This window comes from Pseudochaenichthys georgianus, unplaced genomic scaffold (genome assembly GCF_902827115.2).
Source record: "Pseudochaenichthys georgianus unplaced genomic scaffold, fPseGeo1.2 scaffold_607_arrow_ctg1, whole genome shotgun sequence".
NCBI classification, from domain to species: domain Eukaryota; kingdom Metazoa; phylum Chordata; class Actinopteri; order Perciformes; family Channichthyidae; genus Pseudochaenichthys; species Pseudochaenichthys georgianus.
In genome coordinates, this window is record NW_027263165.1 from 46,101 (window position 1) to 68,250 (window position 22,150).

Consider the following 22,150-nt stretch of genomic DNA (forward strand, 5'->3'; position numbering starts at 1 on the left):
ATGAAGTGAAGGATCATTTTGAGAGTCTTCGTCAGTTACTTCTCTTGGAAGATTTTAAGAATTCTTTGCCTGAAAGGATGGTGATATTCTTAAATGAACAAAACGTCACTTCGCTGGCTAAGGCAGCTGTTTTAGCGGATGAATTTATGCTCACTCACAAGACTGTGTTTTCTTCACCCTTGCGCCCAGATAGAGTTTCAATATCAGAAACCGGAAGACCTGATCTTGGCCCAACAACTTTTGAAAGGTCTAGAGGACCACCATCACCTCCACGGGGGCCCCGTGAGTGTAACTACTGCCATAAAACAGGACACCTTATTTCAGGGTGTCATTTCTTAAAGCGTAAACAACAATTTTCGCAACGCTTTCAAACGCCAAAAGGCATGGCACTCATTAAAGGAGTTTCTCTAGCAGAAATAGAAATGTCCCAGGAAGATGATGTACCTGATCCCTGTTTCAAACCCTTTATTTCAAAGGGCTTTGTTTCTTTAACAGGGGATCCTAAAGACCAGCTGCCAGTACAGGTACTTAGGGACACAGGAGGTTCTCAGTCCATTATTAGGGGAGGCATCTTACCTTTAACCTCCAGATCATCATGTGGATCAAGTGCTGTTGTTCAAGGTGTAGGCATGACACTAGTTGCGGCTCCTTTGCACAATATTTATATTCACTCATCTCTTGTCAAAGGATTCTTTACAGTAGCTGTCCTCCCTGCCTTGCCCATCAAATGTGTTGATTTCATCCTCAGTCATGACTTGGCTGGGGGCAAAGTTAAGCCAGTACCTGAGGTCATTGATTCTCCTGATCTAAGTTTAGACGCAGAGAAATCAGCTGAAGTACCTCCCGAAATCTTTCCTGCTTGTGTTGTTACAAGGGCACAGTCAAAGAAATACGGAGAGGACTTGTCTGATTCTTTTCTTGCTCCAGGGCAGTTTCTTGAAGACATGACAGTGTCGGACCGACTGCCAGAGGAGGCCCGGTCTGCTGGTGCTGGATCACCCAGTAACAGCTCAGAGCTTGTACAACTGCCTGCCACCCGGGAAGAATTCATGGCAGCCCAGTTAAGTGATGAAACACTTTCTAAATGTCTCTCTTCTGTTATCAGTTACAAAGAGGCCAAGTCAAAGAAGATGGCCTACATTATGGAAGATCACCTATTAATGCGTCGCTGGATTAGTGATGCCTGTGAGGAGTCAGACTCCTTAGCAATTTATCAGGTTGTCGTGCCAACAACCTATCGTTCTCAGGTGATGTCCTTGGCTCATGATCGTCCGTGGTCAGGTCACATGGGGGTAACAAAAACGTATCAAAGAGTTTTAAAACACTTTTTATGTCCAGGACTTAAGTCTGATGTAGTTCTTTATTGTCGAACATGTCATGTGTGCCAAGTTGTTGGTAAACCGAATCAGGTGATTCACCCTGCTCCTCTCATTCCTATTCCAGTAATGGGAGAGCCATTTGAAAGGATGAGTGTGGATTGTGTGGGACCCTTACCTAAAACTAAAACTGGAAACCAGTTTCTCTTAACTGTCATGTGTGCTTCCAGTAGGTTCCCAGAAGCCATCCCACTACGGAAAAGTACTGCCCCGGTCATCACCAAGGCACTTCTGAAGTTTTTCTCCATAGCCGCGTTCACACTGCGGTACTTTTCCCACAAAGGTTCATGCGAACTTAGTTCATGATCGCGTTCACACCAAAAAGAGCCGGTACTAAAAGTAGTCGCTCGAAAGTCCCTGCTAGAGAGCCGGGACTTTCGAGGGGCTCTTTTTTGAGAAAAGAGCTATATTTCTGATTGGCTGGGCGGATTGCAAACCACGCCCCGTAAAACTCCCAAAAAGTTTTGTGAAGCCGCCATTTTATTATCCTCGCATTAGCATTATTAGCATTAGCATTAGCCCAGCGCAGAAACGCAGAGAGACTAACTTATGGCAACACAAAATAAAACATGGGAGCGGTGGAGATGAGGAGGTGTCGGCATTCTGGCGATTTACTCGGAAGGCTTCAGTAGAAGCTGCTGGGAGTCCCAGCAGCTTCTACTGAAGCCTTCCCCAACTCCGGGGACTTCCGGCCGGGGACTTTGGGCGGCAGTATACGCCGTGAAGTGGGTTGCGGCCTGCCAGTAAACCCAAAGCAGAAGAAGAAGTCACGTCAGCGGCTTCATTTGCCTAATCCACCCCAGGGACTTTTCTGGTGTGAACGCGATCTGTGCTTAGTTCATGAGAACTAAAGAGTTCTCATGAACTAAGTTCGCATGAACCTTTGTGGGAAAAGTACCGCAGTGTGAACGCGGCTAATGTTTGGTCTACCGAAGGTAGTTCAAACAGACCAAGGTACCAACTTCATGTCTAAAGTGTTTGCCCGGGTACTTGACACCTTAGGTATCAAAAAGGTGACATCCAGCCCGTATCATCCTGAAAGTCAGGGGGCATTAGAGAGGTTTCACCAGACTATGAAATGCATGTTAAGAAAACATTGCCATGAGTCTCATAAAGATTGGGATGACAGTGTTCCTTTAGTGTTATTTGCTGCCCGTGAAGCTGTTCAGGAGTCTCTAGGTTTTAGTCCTGCTGAGCTAGTGTTTGGACATGAGGTCAGAGGTCCTTTAAGAGTTCTTAAAGAGCATTTGATCATGCCCACGAAAACAGTTTGCAGTATCCCGGAGTATGTCGCCAAACTTAAGGATCGTCTACATCGTGCTTGCTCCTTGGCTAGGGAAGCTCTGACCTCTACCCAGGGGAGCATGAAGAAACGCTACGACCAGAAGGCGGTAGCGCGCTTGTTTCAGCCAGGTGACAAGGTGTTGGTTCTATTGCCTGTACCTGGTTCTGCTCTGTCTACTAAATGTGCTGGTCCTTATGTTGTAGATAAGAAGCTCGGTGAAACAAACTACGTCATTCAAACACCTGACCGCAGACGTCCTACCAGAGTGTGTCATATCAACATGCTGAAGAAGTACTGCACCAGGGAAGACCAAAGTGAGTCTTCTAAAGCTCACCAGGTGGAGACAACCGTCTCTCCTATGGCTTCAGTTTCAAAGGTGAGCTCAAATGAGGATGAGGATGAGTTGGTGATGCGCAGTGCAACACCACAGGGGGCAAGACTAAGCAATACTGAGGTATTTGCTGATTTGCCCAATTACTTGTCTCATCTTCCTGATATCCAAGGAAGTGATATACAGAAACTGATATTTGACTTTGCATGTCTTTTTAATGACACTCCCTCACAAACTTCTGTCCTAGCTCACGATGTGGTTTTGACCAACCCCTCGTCCATCAAACAGCGGGTGTACAGAGTTAACCCAGTTAAGAGAGAGGTTATGAAAAGGGAAGTTGAGTATCTACTTAAAAACGGATTTGCAAGGCCTAGTTCTAGTCCCTGGAGTTCCCCTTGTGTGCTAGACACAAAGTCAGATGGCAGTCCCAGATTCTGCACTGACTTTCGCAAGGTTAATGCTGTCACTGTCCCCGATGCACACCCATTACCGCTCATTGATGACTGCATCGATGAAATTGGTCCTGCACAATTTGTCAGTAAACTGGACATGTTAAAGGGATACTGGCAAGTTCCTTTAACACAGCGTGCTTCTGACATCTCGGCCTTTGTGACACCTGACAGTTTCCTTCAGTATACTGTGATGCCTTTCGGTATGTGTAACGCACCTGCCACCTTTCAGAGGCTTGTACATCTTGTATTAGGACATGTTCCAGACTGTAAGGCATATCTGGACGACATTGTTGTCTATTCTAATGACTGGTCTAGCCACATGTCTACCTTAAGAGAAGTTTTGAAGTGCTTGTCGGCCGCATCCCTAACGCTTAACCTTGCCAAATGTGAGTTTGGAAAAGGTACCGTTCTCTACCTTGGTCAGCAGGTTGGTCGGGGGCAGGTGTGCCCTGCTGATGCAAAGATCAGGGCAATTGCCTCCCTCCCAGTGCCATCCACCAGGAGGGAACTTCGCCGCTTCCTAGGAATGGCAGGGTACTATCGCCGTTTCTGCAGAAACTTCTCATCGGTGGCGGCCCCACTCACTACGTTGACCAGTCCCTCAAAGTCTTTCGTTTGGTCCGGTGAGTGTCAGCAGTCATTTTAGAGCCTAAAAGGTATTCTGTGTTGTACTCCTGTTCTTTCTGCACCAGACTTTTCGAAGCCATTCAAGCTCGAGATCGATGCCAGTGGAGTTGGGACGGGGGGTGTTCTTCTACAAGAAGATGCACAGGCTATCGATCACCCCGTGAGCTACTTCTCCCGAAAGTTCAACAAACATCAGTTGAAGTACTCTACTATTGAGAAAGAAGCTTTAGCTCTATTGTTTGCCTTGCAGCACTTTGAGGTGTATCTTGGCTCCAGTGTAAAACCTGTTAAGGTATACACTGATCACAATCCGCTGGTTTTTCTTTCAAGGATGTACAACCACAATCAACGCCTTATGCGTTGGTCGTTGATTGTCCAGAACTACAACCTTGACATAAGCCATAAAAAGGGGTCCGATAATGTTCTTGCCGATGCACTATCTCGTGCTATGTAAATAGAAAGTTCATTGTAAGGGCCAAACATACTGTTTGCATGTATATGTGTGGGGGTGTTACGTGCCAGGCAGGCTGTACATGTGTGGTTTTTCTTCCCTCCTGTGTTTCTCTCTTCTCCCTGTCTTCTGCACGGCTAATCAGCAGCTGATCAGTATCTGCCTGTGCACCTGAGTCTGATGGCTGATTGGATCCTCTCACCCTCAGCTGGCATAGGCGGCGCGTGAGGCTCAGGTTTGAGAAGGCTAAATAACTTCTTTTACCTGACGCTGCTCGCCTCCGGCGTCTATAGAAAAGAGATCCACTCAGTGTGCGAAGTTTAAATCTCTCAAGTCATATTACAGGATAAAGGAAATACAGTTTAAACTGCCGTATGCAGAGAAGACGCCGACATGTCGCACTTATTATTCATATCACATCATCAATCAGATCATCGATCATATAATATCATATATTTCCTTATCTGAGTCAGCTTCTCCAGCCGTATCTGGCCGTGCAACACTCACAGCGTCACAGACTGTATGCAGAAGTATTATTTTAAGCAACACATTATGTTGACGAAACACTCGAGTCAAATGTAATTAAAGTCAGATCCACTCGTGTCTTAGATGGGGCAGTGATATCATAAAACTATACGCTTTCAAACACTCGGTAGGCCTAGTTATTTTTTAACCAGTTGTTCTGTATTCTCCTTGCGGCAGCTATGTGTTGTATCCTGGATTATATGTTTAAGTCATGGATGTTTAAAGCTCATATTTGTCTAATATTAGTTTACTTTTCATTAAAGAAGTATGACGCTGCGCTGTCAGTACACTTGTCCCTCTTTGTGATTGGTCAAATGTAGCTAACCCCGCCCCTTTCACGTGAACGCGCTCTCAGCTGGAGAGAGAAACCCTGGCTTGATTTACCGAGTTGATAACCAGCATCGTAGGACCGCTTAGCGAGATCTCGTTTGTTAGTTTGTTGTTGTTAGTTTGTTACTCAAACATATCCAGGGTCTGTTGAACTGGCTTCGTAGTACAGGGCACAGGTGGCTAGCAGCGCTAATGTCAAAGACACAGACATTATACATTATATTTGTATTTTACCAGGATGCAGTGACACAAATATTTGGGAAGGCTTAGCCTTCCCTAGCCTACAGCACCCGCCGCCCCTGTCAGCTGGCCTATCAGCAACCAGGGCCGACCATAAAGGAGGCACCCAGGAAGTCTTCTCTCTCTCTCTCTGGGCCTGTTGCTGAGGAAGGAACACGGCTGTGTTTAGCAACTAAAGCTCTTTGAATACTCTGACCTTTGTTAATGTGTGTGTGTTGAGAGGTGGAGGAGTTGGGTAAGTCTGGGGTACCCTGTACATTTCTCTCCACCGAGCTAACTATTGTTTAGACACACTAGGTAAGCGGATTGTTGCCACCCCTGTATATTGTTTTGTCAAATTCTTTGTAGTTAGTTAGTGAGGGTTTGAGTTTGGTTTCAAATGATAGTTGTAGAGAGAGGCCTGGTTTTGTTATGCTTGTTTCTTTTGTTTGGCACAATCCTCCTCCTCCTCCTCCTCCTCCTCCTCCTCCTCCTCCTCCTCCTCCTCCTCCTCCTCCTCCTCCTCCTCCTCCTCCTCCTCCTCCCCAACAGAGTGTTTCTGTTTAATTGTATGTTATGATAGGTTACAAGGAATAAACCTTTTGTCAACCTTTACTCTGACTCTCTCATAATTATTGGTTGTACGTTATTGTCTCCAGGTCCCCTAGACCTTAGTGGGGACGTAACAGTTTTGATTGGAGGTGAATGTACTTCCTGCTTCTTCCTGGAATGCCTTTTCTTTCACCTCACGGAGGACATTTCTGCAGAGTATTGATCATTCTTCTTCCTCTGCACACAGGGGGAAAATGTGATGCAAAATGGATGAAAGAGAAGGATGAAAGGATCATTATAAGAAAAGGTCACCCTGAAGCAGAAGTGGGAAGTAGTGGAGTACAAATACTTTGTTACTGTACTTAAGCACATGCTTCTGGTATCAGTACTTTACTCCTTATTTTTCTGACGACTTTTTACTTTGACTTCTTACATTTTGAACACAAATACCTGTACTTTCTACTTCTCACATGTTGAACGCAAATACCTGTACTTTCTACTTCTTACATGTTGAACGCAAATACCTGTACTTTCTACTTCTCACATGTTGAACACAAATACCTGTACTTTCTACTTCTTACATGTTGAACGCAAATACCTGTACTTTCTACTTCTTACATTTTGAACACAAATACCTGTACTTTCTACTTCTTACATTTTGAACGCAAATACCTGTACTTTCTACTTCTTACATGTTGAACGCAAATACCTGTACTTTCTACTTCTTACATTTTGAACGCAAATACCTGTACTTTCTACTTCTCACATGTTGAACAAAAATACTTGTACTTTCTACTTCTCACATGTTGAACTCAAATACCTGTACTTTCTACTTCTCACATGTTGAACTCAAATACCTGTACTTTCTACTTACATGTTGAACGCAAATACCTGTACTTTCTACTTCTCTCATGTTGAACGCAAATACCTGTACTCTCTACTTCTTACATGTTGAACGCAAATACCTGTACTTTCTACTTCTTACATTTTGAACGCAAATACCTGTACTTTCTACTTCTTACATTTTGAACGCAAATACCTGTACTTTCTACTTCGTACATGTTGAACGCAAATACCTGTACTTTCTACTTCGTACATGTTGAACGCAAATACCTGTACTTTCTACTTCGTACATGTTGAACGCAAATACCTGTACTTTCTACTTCTCTCATGTTGAACTCAAATACCTGTACTTTCTACTTCTCTCATGTTGAACTCAAATACCTGTACTTTCTACTTCTCTCATGTTGAACGCAAATACCTGTACTTTCTACTTCTCTCATGTTGAACGCAAATACCTGTACTTTCTACTTCTTATATGTTGAACGCAAATACCTGTACTTTCTACTTCTCTCATGTTGAACTCAAATATCTGTACTTTCTACTTCTCTCATGTTGAACTCAAATACTGTACTTTCTACTTCTCTCATGTTGAACTCAAATACCTGTACTTTCTACTTCTCTCATGTTGAACTCAAATACCTGTACTTTCTACTTCTCTCATGTTGAACGCAAATCCCTGTACTTTCTACTTCTTACATGTTGAACTCAAATACCTGTACTTTCTACTTCTCACATGTTGAACTGAAATACCTGTACTTTCTACTTCTCACATGTTGAACGCAAATACCTGTACTTTCTACTTCTTACATGTTGAACACAAATACCTGTACTTTCTACTTCTTACATGTTGAACTCAAATACCTGTACTTTCTACTTCTCACATGTTGAACTCAAATACCTGTACTTTCTACTTCTTACATGTTGAACTCAAATACCTGTACTTTCTACTTCTCTCATGTTGAACGCAAATCCCTGTACTTTCTACTTCTTACATGTTGAACTCAAATACCTGTACTTTCTACTTCTCACATGTTGAACTCAAATACCTGTACTTCATACTTCTTACATGTTGAACCCAAATACCTGTACTTTCTACTTCTTACATGTTGAACACAAATACCTGTACTTTCTACTTCTTACATGTTGAACTCAAATACCTGTACTTTCTACTTCTCTCATGTTGAACTCAAATACCTGTACTTTCTACTTCTCTCATGTTGAACTCAAATACCTGTACTTTCTACTTCTCTCATGTTGAACGCAAATACCTGTACTTTCTACTTCTCTCATGTTGAACGCAAATACCTGTACTTTCTACTTCTTATATGTTGAACGCAAATACCTGTACTTTCTACTTCTCTCATGTTGAACTCAAATATCTGTACTTTCTACTTCTCTCATGTTGAACTCAAATACTGTACTTTCTACTTCTCTCATGTTGAACTCAAATACCTGTACTTTCTACTTCTCTCATGTTGAACTCAAATACCTGTACTTTCTACTTCTCTCATGTTGAACTCAAATACCTGTACTTTCTACTTCTCTCATGTTGAACGCAAATCCCTGTACTTTCTACTTCTTACATGTTGAACTCAAATACCTGTACTTTCTACTTCTCACATGTTGAACTGAAATACCTGTACTTTCTACTTCTCACATGTTGAACGCAAATACCTGTACTTTCTACTTCTTACATGTTGAACACAAATACCTGTACTTTCTACTTCTTACATGTTGAACTCAAATACCTGTACTTTCTACTTCTCACATGTTGAACTCAAATACCTGTACTTTCTACTTCTTACATGTTGAACTCAAATACCTGTACTTTCTACTTCTCTCATGTTGAACGCAAATCCCTGTACTTTCTACTTCTTACATGTTGAACTCAAATACCTGTACTTTCTACTTCTCACATGTTGAACTGAAATACCTGTACTTTCTACTTCTCACATGTTGAACGCAAATACCTGTACTTTCTACTTCTTACATGTTGAACACAAATACCTGTACTTTCTACTTCTTACATGTTGAACTCAAATACCTGTACTTTCTACTTCTCACATGTTGAACTCAAATACCTGTACTTCATACTTCTTACATGTTGAACCCAAATACCTGTACTTTCTACTTCTTACATGTTGAACTCAAATACCTGTACTTTCTACTTCTCTCATGTTGAACTCAAATACCTGTACTTTCTACTTCTCTCATTTCCCAAACAGCTGGTTCCTTTAGTCTGAATGTGTGTCTGGTGCGTGATCAGTATTCTTTAGAGTCATTGCGTGCCTATTGATTTGAACACGATCCGTGTATCCATCACTTCCTGGTCTTCTCTAAAGAAGAGGGACCAATGAAAACGTTGCCGTTGTTCAGCATGGAAACATTCATTAGCTAACAATGACATTATTGTTCTATTGATATAAAGGGAGGTCAGGTACTCTTTAAAGCAGCTGCTAGTTATGGGTACTTTTTACTGAAGTACTTTTCAAAGCCTCTTTACTTTGACTTGAGTAAAGAAGTTTAGTCAGTACTTCTACTTTTACCATTTTTAAACACGAGTATCTGTACTTCTACTTGAGTAACGGATGTGTGTACTTTTGCCATCTCTGGCCTAAAGGCACATTCCTCACAGGGAAACATTTCTCACTCCCTGTTCTTTCTTTAAAGCTCACATACCAGCGCCTTCAGAGTCATGTGCTGCGTCTCTCAGCTCAGACCCATGACTGCAGCACATGATGAGCTCAGGGCTGATTACTGCCGGACTCACACCACCCGGTGCCTGCTGACGGCTCAGAGCACACCCTAACACCATGATGTTCCAAAAGATATACATTTACTTGATCCTAAACTCATTTGGATCATATTTAGTAAGGTAGAAGAGTTATTAAACATAAAAAGCAGGGAATTTTAAGAAAGAAAGTACAAATATTAAGAAAGAAAGTACAAATATTAAGAAAGAAAGTCAGAATTTGAAAAAAAAGTCTGAGTTATTAGTAAATAATATTATTGAGTATTGAGTTGTTTCGATATTCAAAAATAGCCACATTCTAAGATTCATGAAAAAAGTCTGAATTTGCAGTAAAAGGAAAAAATTACGAGTTTTTCAGGAAAAAGTCAGGGTTTGAAAAAAAGACATTTTCTAAAACTTCAGAATTCTGAGAAAAAAAGTCAGAATTATGGGATCTTCTTTAAAAGTCAGAATTTGAGAGATCAGAGCAAACCCTAAACGTCTTGATCCTAAACTAATTTTAGGTCATATTCAGCAATAATTTTAAGATTTATGTAAATATTAAGAATTCTAAGAAAAAAAAGTCAGAATTTAGAGATTTTCATAAATTGTCCGAATTTTAAGATTTATGAAAAAAGTGTTTCAGGAAAAAAATCAGGATTAGGAAAAAATGTCAGAATTATTAGTTTATCAGAAAAATATCATATTCATTAGTTTTTCTGAAAAAAAGTCTGAATTAATAGATTTTCAAAAAGCTGATAAAAAACAAGTCAACATTTTGAGATTTTCAGCAAAAGTCAGAATTCTGAGAAAATAAATGCCAAATTATGGGATTTAAAGAAAAAGGCAGAATTCTGAGTTTCTCAGCAATAAGTCACAATTCGAGAAATCAGAGCGCACCCTAAACATCACGGTCCTTGAAAGGATATGTATTTGCTTGATCCTGAACTAATTTGGGTCATATTTAGGAAGGAAGAGGAGTCAAAACTCCCAGCAAGATTGAACGTTCACAGCTCTTTGAATAAAGTCTGGAGTTCTATCTGTGTGCTGCTTCCTTACATTATATCAAATATAACTTTTGCAATAAAGACTTATCCCGTATGTTTAAAACTCATTTGGATTCATATTGAGTAAGGTAGAAGTGTAACATAGAATAAAACAAGTTATAATCAATTATACTGGTTATGTGCAATATACGTTTTTTCACAATTTATTATTGATATTTTTGGCTTATGTAATGTTTTATAAACATGTGCTTGCCTCTTTATTTAGTATTAGCCTTTTATCTGAAGTCTCTTTGCTATAAAACGGTAAATGTCTCCGCTGTGGGACGAATACAATATTTCTAATTCTGAAATATTCAGATTTTACCCAGAACTTTAACTTTCCCTCTTTGTTTTTACACCTATGTGTTCCTGTTTGAGCGTATCTAATTTTGTATTCTCTTGGTTTTTTAATGAATGCGATTAAACTGAGCTTCTTTTGAATTGTGTTTTTATGCTTTTACATTTTTTTGTAAAGCACTTTAAATTGCTTTGTTGTCAAAATGTGCTACATTAAAAAACTACCCAAATATGTCGTAAAGTATCTCATGTATTTGTATAAGGGAGCATGTGGCTCCGTAGGGCTCAACTATGGAGTGTGGGCTGTTCCATGACTCAAATCTCACCGTATGACCAAAATAAAGAGGGTTTTTAAACAACCTACCCTTTGTTAACACATCCACTAAGTAGCAAGTTATTGGCTCGCTCTTAGATGTGTCTAAGTGTGTCCATTGACAAGTGGTGATATCATCCAGGATGTGAGTAATGCAGCCTTTTGGCCTCGGGCACATCGAGCTCTCCTTCAGAGGGAAAAGTTGTGTGAATGAAATCTCAACCTCCAGACATCGAGTATAATAAAATAAATCGATGCTGCGTCTGACCTCCGTCTACACTTTTTCTGAAATGTTGTCATTACGTCAACGACCTGAAGGTGAAGTGAACACGGTGAAAAAGTGGTCATGGACAATTAAAAGTTTGTGAAAAAGGCAATAATGGAGCTAATGTTCAATATCCTGCAAATCCTTCAAAGGGAAGGCTGTAATTTCCCCTGAGGAGTTTATTAAGAAAGGAAGCATTCGGTTTAATTTGGTGATCCTAATCTGATTGTCCTGGCAACATCTCAAAGACGTATGAGCGAAACAACGATCAAATAGTTGGTCTATTTTTAATGTGGGTACATTTGAGATAATTACATTCCAGAATTCTGAGTATTCAGGAAGAAGTCAGAATTTCAGAAATCAGAGCACACATCGTGATATGTATTTGCTTGATCCTCAACTCATTTGGTATATTTAGTAAGTGAGAGGAGTCAAAACTAAACATAAAAAAGTCAGAATTTAGCGTTTTTCAAAAATACAACATTTTAAGAAAAAAATACAGAAATTTAAGGAAAAAGTGAGGATTTGAAAAAAATGTGTGAATTATTAGTTTTCCAGAAAAAAGCCAGAATTAGTAGTTTTTGAGAATAAAGTCAACATTTTGAGAAAAAAATTAGATATTCAGAAAAAGTCAGAATTGTACGGAGCCCTGGGGACATGGAGAAGAAATAAAAAATTATTTGAAAAAAAATAAAATGTTTTGCGAAACCCCGTTGCAGTTTGTAGACGGTCCCTAAGCACTCCTCCTCTCCCTCCACCAGCTGCAGATTGTGACCAATTATTGATGTTTAGCTCGGATGACGGCGCGTATCGAACTGTTCTGATAAAAACGACTCTGTAGCTCGTTGTCTACCATGCTATGATTGTAAAGTCATGTTGTTTGTATTTTTACAACGTTATGTTCATGAGTTATTGATCCGCGAAATTCGAATCTGTCAATAACTCAGCTCAGAGGAACGTGCATGTCCCCTCGCTCTGAGTGTTCTCTTGAGGTGTCTTCACTTATGTGAAACCCTTTATATATACAGTCTGTGTGAAACCCGTGCCTATTGCCAATCACTGATGTTATATCTTTATATTTAAGGCCAAGCTCAAAGTAAAATCGATGAACCACTCCATTGTTGTGGTTTCTGTGTTGCCGTATCGCCGAACTGACCAGGAAGTACTAAATGAAAAGTATTGCGATCTCGCAAAACCTTTTTTTTTTTCTTTTTTCTTCTCCATGTCCCATAGGGGGCTCCGTAGAATTTAGAGTTTTTCAAGCAACACTGATATCAAACCACATTTTGTCATCTTACAACTGTTGATAATTTAAACATTTAGCAGTTACAGACATTATGATTTATTTGGGGTCGTCCAATTTTAGCTCCGTTTTTGGTCTCCACCACCAAATATCTGTATCTGTTTTTTAGTATTTGGGTGTTAGCTGTTTAACTCCAGGCTTCTCTGTGTCCTTGAGCAAAACACTGAACTTATTTCCAAGCAACATTTTTTCCCATACAATTAAAAACATTTGTTTATAAGAACTACTTAGTTATGTTATGTAAACAAATCCTGGTTTGACGGTACCTTTGCGATGTCAATTAAGTACAGATGTCCTTTCTTTTTAAACAACGTTGATATTAATATAGGACACAAACAGCACCCTCCTCAGTGTTATATTTTAACCATACATTCGCCTCTATTTCTTGCAAAAGCAGACTTCTGCAACATATTTATGATACCTCAAAAAAAAAAAAATTCCCTTGAAACCCATGAACCGGTGAGTTTAATTGTCAACAGGTGCTATGTTAAAGCAGTCCATTCATCATTTAGAGATTTTATCTGGGAAGCATCTGCCTGATTTGGATTTAAAAAGACGCTGATATGAAGGAGTGAAACAAAACAGAGAAGTTGACGGATGTAGAACCAAAACAAAGGGCTGAAAGACGCTAAAAAAGTATTAAAACACACTTGGACACAGGCAAGAAGATACCGTGTCTGGCGAAGAGAGAGTCTGGCACTTAACGCCCACTGAAACATGTCATGTTTTACTCTTGTACAGACTAAGCAAAGACAGAGCTAGGCTAGCAGTTTCCCCCTGTTTCCAGTCTTTATGCTAAGCTAAGCTAAGCTACGCCAACTGTCTCCCTAAAATCAATGTTCTTATCGAAGTCTCATCACATTTTGAAAAAAGAGGTCATCCAGAGTCTTACTTAACATTCACAGATTGCAACAACGTCCATAAAATCCAATTGACCCTTCCTTCAGTATGGGCTCTTCCACCCACTCCATACCACGCCATAAATACCATCCATTACACTCAGAATCACTGCCATACATCTCTGATAACTGCTCCTGCTGAAACTGTCAGCAAACAAACAACAAGTCCTGAGGAATTCACAGGAAAAACACACGTTGGAAAACGCCATAAAGTGGAGACTTTAGATTAAAAAAGCATTGAAGTGCAACAGATCTCCTCTGGCTGGAAGAGAGCTCTCTGCTCCGAAGCTTCTCTTGATAACTGGAATTAAACCCCCACTGTTTTACATTAATATTCAATTTAATATTTAATAATAATTTCCTTGCACAATTAATGTATATATAATATCCTTCTTTTATATATCCTTTATTTAACCAGGTAAAAGACTCTTTTTAAAGATTGAGATTCAAATCTCTTTTCCAAGAGCGACCTGGCCAAGAGGGGCAGCATGTACGAAGTTACAACAGATAAAACACAGACATGACAGGCAGACACATACAGCTGTAAAACACAAATAAAACGGCACATTAGCCAGTCAGTATAAGTAAAACAAACTTTTAAAATCATTTAAAACTGGCAACATTTAAAAGGATTTCAGGATATACGAGCACTCACATCTACCAATGGTGTAGTGTCCTCTGTCCTTTAGGATGGACCTGAATTCCCTCATAGTGATTACATCTGAGAGTTTCAGCTCCTTCTGTACATTGTTCCAAGCTGTGGGGGCAGCATATCTAAAAGCTGCTTCACCCAGTTCTGTTCTCACTGTAGGAACCAGCATCTGAATAAAGTCTTGGGAGCGCAGGCCATATGGACTTTCTCTTTGACACATATATGTGCAAATGTAGGAGGGAACCAACCCAAGCAGAGATTTATAAATAAAACCCAACCAATGGGAAAGTCTGCGTCAGGCCGTTGTGTCCTTGGGCAAGACACTTCACCCGGATTTTCTCCTGTGGGTAATGTCCACAGTACATGTATGATACCAATGTGTACTTGTAAAAGCGCCTCGATGACCTAGAGGCGTGAAGATGGACGGTGTGGCGCAGTGCGCTGTGCAATGATCATCAGATCAAGGGGTGAAGCCCGCCGCTGCTGCGTCTGTAAAGCCGGTGGGTCCTTGGGCAAGATACTTCACCTGAACTTGCTCCTGTGGGTATTGTCCACAGTTTCTGACCATTGGATGTATGATATATGTGTAATGTGTGTATATGTAAAGCGCTTTGAGTCATTGAAAAAGCGCTATAATAAATGTAAGGAATTATTATTATTATCAAAGATGGCCAATTAGTAGCAGCATATAAAGTGCAATGGTGGACTCGATATCCACATCCAGTGATAGTAAGGCACAATGGTACACAGTATCCAAGCTCTTGAGGCACTGGTCAGAGGCATTCATGTATAGCAGGTCACCATCATCTAATACGGGTAAAAACGTTGCAGATATCAGATGTTTCCATGTCTGAAAAGAGAAACAGGATTTATTCCTGTAAAAGAAACCTAATTTTATTTTTAGCTTTGAAACAACATTTTCCGTGTGTAACTTGAAAGACAAGTTCTGTTCAATAAGAAATCCCAGATATGTGTAAGTAGTGTCCCTCTCAATGTCAGTCCCTTGAGCAGTACACATCTTGGGTAGAATAGATGGTAACTTTTTGACATTTATCTTTTTGTTACTGTACATTTGTATTTCCACATGTATATTTTTTTTACTTTTTAATGCTATTTTATTTATATTTCAGAAATATTTTGGATTGTTTATTTCTAGTGTTTTAATTTCTCTAATGTACAATGCCCTGCTCAGTTAAAGCTAAACAGAAAAGAGTCAGAATTCAGAGATTTTTAGAAAGTCAGCATTTTAAAATTTTAATAAAAAAAGTGTGAAATTTAAGGAAAAAAAAGTCTGAATTATTAGTTTTTCAGAAAAAAGCCAGAATTATTAGTTTTTCAGAAAAAAGCCAAAATGTTGAGAAAAAAAGTCAATATTTTTAGATGTTCAGAAAAAGTCAGAATTTAGAGATTTCCAAAAAGTCCGATTGTTTTTGAAAAAAGTAACAATTATTAGTTTTTCAGGTACAAGTCAACATTTTGATAAGAAGTCAGAATTTTAAGATTTTGATAAAAAGTCAGAATTTAAAGAAAAAAATAGATATTTAAGGAAAAAGTGAGGATTTGAAAAAAAAGTCTGAATTATTAGTTTTTCAGAAAAAAGCCAGAATTATTAGTTTTTTTGAATGAAGTCAAAATGTTGAGAAAAATATTTTTTAGTAAGTATTAAAACACACTCAAATTGAGACTTTCTGGAGGCAAGAAGAAAGTCACTGTGTCTGGCGAAGTGTGGTGTGGAAGCTTCTGCAATGCAAGCATTTCCTAAATTGGGATCAATAAAGTACTTCTTATGTTATCTTCTTATCTTATCTTAACAGTGTCTGTGTACACACCTGTGAGTAGAGCGTGGTAGTGAAGCCCTCTCTCTTTGTCTGAATGAGAGCACACATCGAACAGGTACGCTTTGATGGGTCCGTCGATGAAATCTGCGGCGAAGTCGAACAGAACGACTCCCAGCATCACGATCACGATGGCCCAGGTGCTCTTCAACGACTTGTCCGTGACTAATTCTGAAAGACGGAACAAAAACACCTCATTATTCACAAACTAAATAATGACGACTCTAGTACTGTACTTGAAGTGTCAAAAAGAAAAGATTCTGATGTGACTTTTCCCAAATGTCTCTTTTCCCAGGATTCAGATTTCTTTTAGACTTCTGATGTTTTTCTCAAAAATTACTTTTGTCTCAGAATTCCGAAATGTTTCTCAAAGATATATAATTATTTTATTCTGACTTTTTTCTGCCCCAAAACATTTTCAGAACATTTAGAATCTTTTTCTAAAGATTCAGATTTTCTCACAAAAATATTTTCTGAAAATTCTGACTTTTTTCTCTTAATTATAATTTTTGTTCTCAATATTTTTTTCCCTCCAGATTCTGAATATTAATCATTTTTTTAAATCCTGACTTATTTTCTCTGGAGTAAAAACACATTCTTCCTGTACAGAAACTCGGCAGGTGAACTAATTACATCCACTTATTACCTAAAAAACATAGTGTTTTTGAGAATAAAAATCACATCCCAGTGTATCGATGATTCGGTTCATCCCTCGCAAAAAATGTAATATAATTACACGTTTAAATTAGATGTAGTATAGCAGAGAGACCTCTCTGAAGAACCAGCACCTTACCGTGGTAGAGAGGTTTGTGTGCCCTGATGAACCTGGGGGCTGTGTTGTCTGGAACCTTGTGTTCCTGGTAGGGTCTCCCATGGCAAATTGGTCTCAGGCAAGGGGCCAGACTAAGATTGGTTCAAAAGACCTCATGAAAGGAAAAACAAGAAGTGAGGATACCCGGCCCGGAGGAAGCCCGGGGTCCCCTTCTGGAGCCAGGCCCAGAAGGAGGACTCGTCGGCGAGCGTCTGGTGGCCGGGCTTGCCACGGAGCCCGGCCGGGCCCAGCCCGAAAAGGCAACGTGGGCAACACCTCCGCTTCTCCGTCCCGCGGGCCCACCACCTACGGGAAACATCGATGGGGTCGGGTGCGCTGCCAGAAGGGTGACAGTGAAAGCGGAGGGTCTCGACGGACCAGACCCGGGCGGCAGAAGCTGGCTTTGGGGATGTGGAACGTCACCTCTCTGGGGGGGAAGGAGCCGGAGCTTGTGCGGGAGGTGGAGCGGTACCAGTTGGATCTGGTTGGGCTCACCTCTACGCACAGCGTCGGCTCTGGAACCTTACTTCTGGATAGGGGTTGGACTCTATTCTTCTCCGGAGTTGCTCAAGGTGTGAGGCGCCGGGCGGGTGTGGGGATACTCACAAGTCCCCGGTTAGGTGCTTCGTTGTTGGAGTTTACCCCAGTGGACGAGAGGGTCGCCTCCCTACGCCTGCGGGTTATGGGGGGGAAAACTCTGACTGTTGTGTGTGCTTATGCACCCAACAGCAGTTCAGAGTATTCGGCCTTCTTGGAGACCCTGGAAAGAGTCCTGTTTGGGGCTCCTGAAGGGGACTCCTTAGTCTTGCTGGGAGACTTCAACGCACATGTGGGCAATGATGGAGACACTTGGAGGGGCGTGATTGGGAGGAACGGCCCCCTGATCTGAACCAGAGTGGTGGTTTGTTACTGGACTTCTGTGCTAGTCATGGATTGGCCATAACAAACACCATGTTCGAACATAAGGATGCTCATAAGTGTACGTGGTACCAGAGCACCCTAAGCAGAAGGTCCATGATCGATTTCGTTATCGTATCATCGGACCTGAGGCCGTATGTTTTGGACACTCGGGTAAAGAGAGGGGCGGAGTTGTCAACTGATCACCATCTGGTGGTGAGTTGGGTCGAGTGGCGGGGGAAGCCTCTGGATAGACCTGGTAAGCCCAAACGTGTAGTTCGGGTGAACTGGGAACGTCTGGAGGAGGCCCAAGTTCAGGAGGCCTTCAGCTCACACCTCCGGCGGAGCTTTTCGGGCATTCCTGTGGAGGTTGGGGACATTGAACCAGAGTGGTCGGTGTTCAAAGCCTCTATTGCCGAAGCCGCGGCGGGGAGCTGTGGTCTCAAGGTCTTAGGTGCCTCAAGGGGCGGTAACCCTCGAACCTCCTGGTGGACACCGGTGGTCAGGGAAGCCGTCCGACTGAAGAAGGAGGCCTTCAGGGATTTGTTATCCCGGGGGACTCCCGAGGCAGTTACAAGGTACCGGCAGGCCCGAAGGGCAGCAGCCTCATCCGTGGCCGAGGCAAAGCAGCGGGTGTGGGAGAAGTTCGGAGAAGACATGGAGAAGGACTTTCGGGCGGCACCAAAGTTGTTCTGGAAAACTGTCCGACACCTCAGGAGGGGGAAGCAGGGGACCATCCAAGCTGTGTACAGTAAGGATGGGACGTTGTTGACCTCAACTGATGGAGTGTTGGGGCGTTGGAAGGAACACTTTGAGGAACTCCTGAACCCGACAACTCCGCCCTCTATGTTAGAGGCAGAGCTGGAGTATGACGGGGATCAACGCCAATCTCCCGGGGGGAGGTCACTGAGGTCGTCAAACAACTCCACAGTGGCAAAGCCCCGGGGGTGGATGAGATCCGCCCGGAAATGCTGAAGGCTCTGGGTGTTGAGGGACTGTCATGGTTGACACGTCTCATCAACGTTGCGTGGAAGTCGGAAACAGTACCGAAGGAGTGGCAGACCGGGGTGGTGGTCCCCCTTTTCAAAAAGGGGGATCAGAGGGTGTGTGCCAATTACAGAGGCATCACACTACTCAGCCTCCCCGGGAAAGTTTACTCCAAGGTACTTGAAAGGAGGGTCAGGCCGATTGTCGAACCTCAGATTGAGGAGGAACAATGCGGATTCCGTCCTGGTCGTGGAACGACGGATCAGCTCTTTACTCTCGCAAGGATCCTGGAGGGGGCCTGGGAGTACGCTTATCCGGTCTACATGTGTTTTGTAGACTTGGAGAAGGCGTATGACCGGGTTCCCAGGGAGTTACTGTGGGAGGTGCTGCGGGAGTATGGGGTGAGGGGGTCTCTACTCAGGGCCATCCAATCTCTGTACTCCCAAAGCGAGAGCTGTGTCCGGGTCCTCGGCAGTAAGTCGGACCCATTTCCGGTGAGGGTTGGCCTCCGCCAGGGCTGCGCTTTGTCACCAATCCTGTTTGTAATATACATGGATCGGATTTCGAGGCGTAGTCGTGGGGGGGGGGGTCTGCAGTTCGGTGGACTAAGGATTGCACCACTGCTTTCTGCAGATGATGTGGTTCTGATGGCTTCATCGGTCTGCGACCTTCAGCACTCACTGGATCGGTTCGCAACCGAGTGTGAAGCGGCTGGGATGAGGATCAGCACCTCCAAATCTGAGGCCATGGTTCTCAGCAGGAAACCGATGGACTGTCCACTCCAAGTAGGGAATGAGTCCTTACCCCAAGTGAAGGAGTTCAAGTATCTCGGGGTCTTGTTCTCGAGTGAGGGATCAATGGAGCGTGAGATGGGCCGGAGAATCGGAGCAGCGGGAGCGGTATTGCAGTCGCTTTACCGCACCGTTGTGACGAAAAGGGAGCTGAACCGGAAGGCAAAGCTCTCTGTCTACCGGGCCATTTTCGTTCCTACCCTCACCTACGGTCATGAAGGATGGGTCCTGACCGAAAGAACCAGATCGCGGATACAAGCGGCCGAGATGGGTTTCCTCCGCCGGGTGGCTGGTGTCTCCCTTAGAGATAAGGTGAGAAGTTCGGTCATCAGGGAGGGACTCGGAGTTGAGCCGCTCCTCCTTCGCGTCGAAAGAAGCCAGTTGAGGTGGTTCGGGCACCTAGTTAGGATGCCACCTGGGCGCCTCCCTAGGGAGGTGTTCCAGGCACGTCCAGCTGGGAAGAGACCAAGGGGTAGACCTAGGACCAGGTGGAGGGATTATATCTCTTCGCTGGCCTGGGAGCGCCTTGGGACCCCCCAGTCAGAGCTGGTTGATGTCGCCAGGGAAAAGAAAGTTTGGGGCTCTCTGCTGGAGCTGCTACCCCCGCAACCCGACCACGGATAAGCGGGAGAAGATGGATGGATGGATAGCAGAGAGAGGTTGTTATGCAGTCACACGGAGTGACCTCTATAATTATGAAACAAACAGAGAAAAGCTAGTTCAAATCAAAAGGGAAAACTCGACAATACTGATTGCCACGACATGTGGCATTTTCTACAATCCTGAGAAACACGGAGAGATAATCAGCTTAACGAGCGCAAGGATACTTTATGCTCCGTGTGATGATTGGAGCAAATTCCAGAGAAAGAAAATAAAGAAATAATAATAAAGAAACTCAATCAACAATCAACTAAGAATTTTAAAACAAGCTGATTAGGCAAGCAGACATAAGTATCGTGCAGCTCGTTTAATACACATTGTGTTTCCTGTTTACTTGTTTATGTTATGGTTTAATTATAAATAAACCTCTCCAGAACCAAACACTTCACATGTTTGCAGACTTTTGGGGATTTTAAATTGTACAAATTGTGTTTAAAACGGTATAAAAACATTTTCTCAGTCATCTGTGTGTGCCAGCGGGCATCACATCGACAAGTCACACACTTCAGTCACAAGTTCAATGTGTGAGCAGAGGAGCCACACAGGACCTTTCATTTCGTTATTGTTATCAAAATGTCAGAACGAGAAGATACTGATAAAGTTTGACTGCAAGAGTTACGAAGCAAAGCATAGAAAGCTACAACACTATTCATGCATATCTTGAGTTTTACAAGCCATGGTTATCTTTCCGAGCATGAGCGGACATAAGAATAAGATTACATGATTTCTCTTTTTGTGATTCCAGTTTCTCTAATGGAGAGAGAGGATTATTCTTTCTCTGTTATTCCCTCTGAGTCACAGCCGGCGCCCAAAACAAGAGCTCCTTCTCTGATTTGACCAAAAATACATCCGAGCCTCTGTCTGCTTTTCTGTTTCTCACCCACCGTGTACTTCCACTCCATTCATGTGATACTTGTTTACTTTTTGCATACTTAAAACGATGCAGTGTATATTCTATGTCTCTACTTTAAAGAGTCCTCTCCTGCTGATGTTCAGGTGTGTATCAGTATGTAGTGTCTCTACTTTAAAGAGTCCTTTCCTTCTGATATCCAGGTGTATATCAGTATGTAGTGTCTCTACTTTAAAAAGTCCTCTCCTGCTGATGTTCAGGTGTGTATCAGTATGTAGTGTCTCTACTTTAAAGAGTCCTTTCCTTCTGATATCCAGGTGTGTATCAGTATGTAGTGTCTCTACTTTAAAGAGTCCTTTCCTTCTGATATCCAGGTGTATATCAGTATGTACTGTAGTGTCTCTGTAGTGTCTCTACTTTAAAGAGTTCTCTCCTGCTGATGTTCAGGTGTATATCAGTACGTAGTGTCTCTACTTTAAAGAGTCCTCTCCTGCTGATGTTCAGGTGTATATATACACACATGCATTTCCAAACATTTGGACTACCTATGTTGCAAATGTATTATCTTTTCAATTTACACACGGCATCTATTGCACGTCTGTCCGTCCTGGGAGAGGGATCCCTCCTCTGCTGCTCTCCCTGAGGTTTCTCCCATTTTTCCCTTTAAACTGGGTTTTCTTTGGAAGTTTTTCCTTGTACGATGTGAGGGTCTAAGGACAGAGGGTCTAAGGACAGAGGGTCTAAGGACAGAGGGTGTCGTATTGTCATACTGATATTCTGTACACACTGTGAAGACCACTGAGACAAATGTAACATTTGTGA

At 42.2% G+C, this 22,150-nt stretch overlaps 1 protein-coding gene across 1 annotated transcript in view; it reads right to left on the reverse strand.

Annotated features, from left to right (window-relative positions):
• Positions 1 to 22,150, reverse strand: part of slc45a2 (solute carrier family 45 member 2) — a 52,208-nt gene that overhangs the window by 27,691 nt on the left and 2,367 nt on the right. The window contains exon 2 of the mRNA XM_034079396.2: positions 16,327 to 16,503. Within this exon, the coding sequence (XP_033935287.1) occupies positions 16,327 to 16,503 (177 nt within the window). The remainder of the gene's footprint in view (positions 1 to 16,326; positions 16,504 to 22,150) is intronic.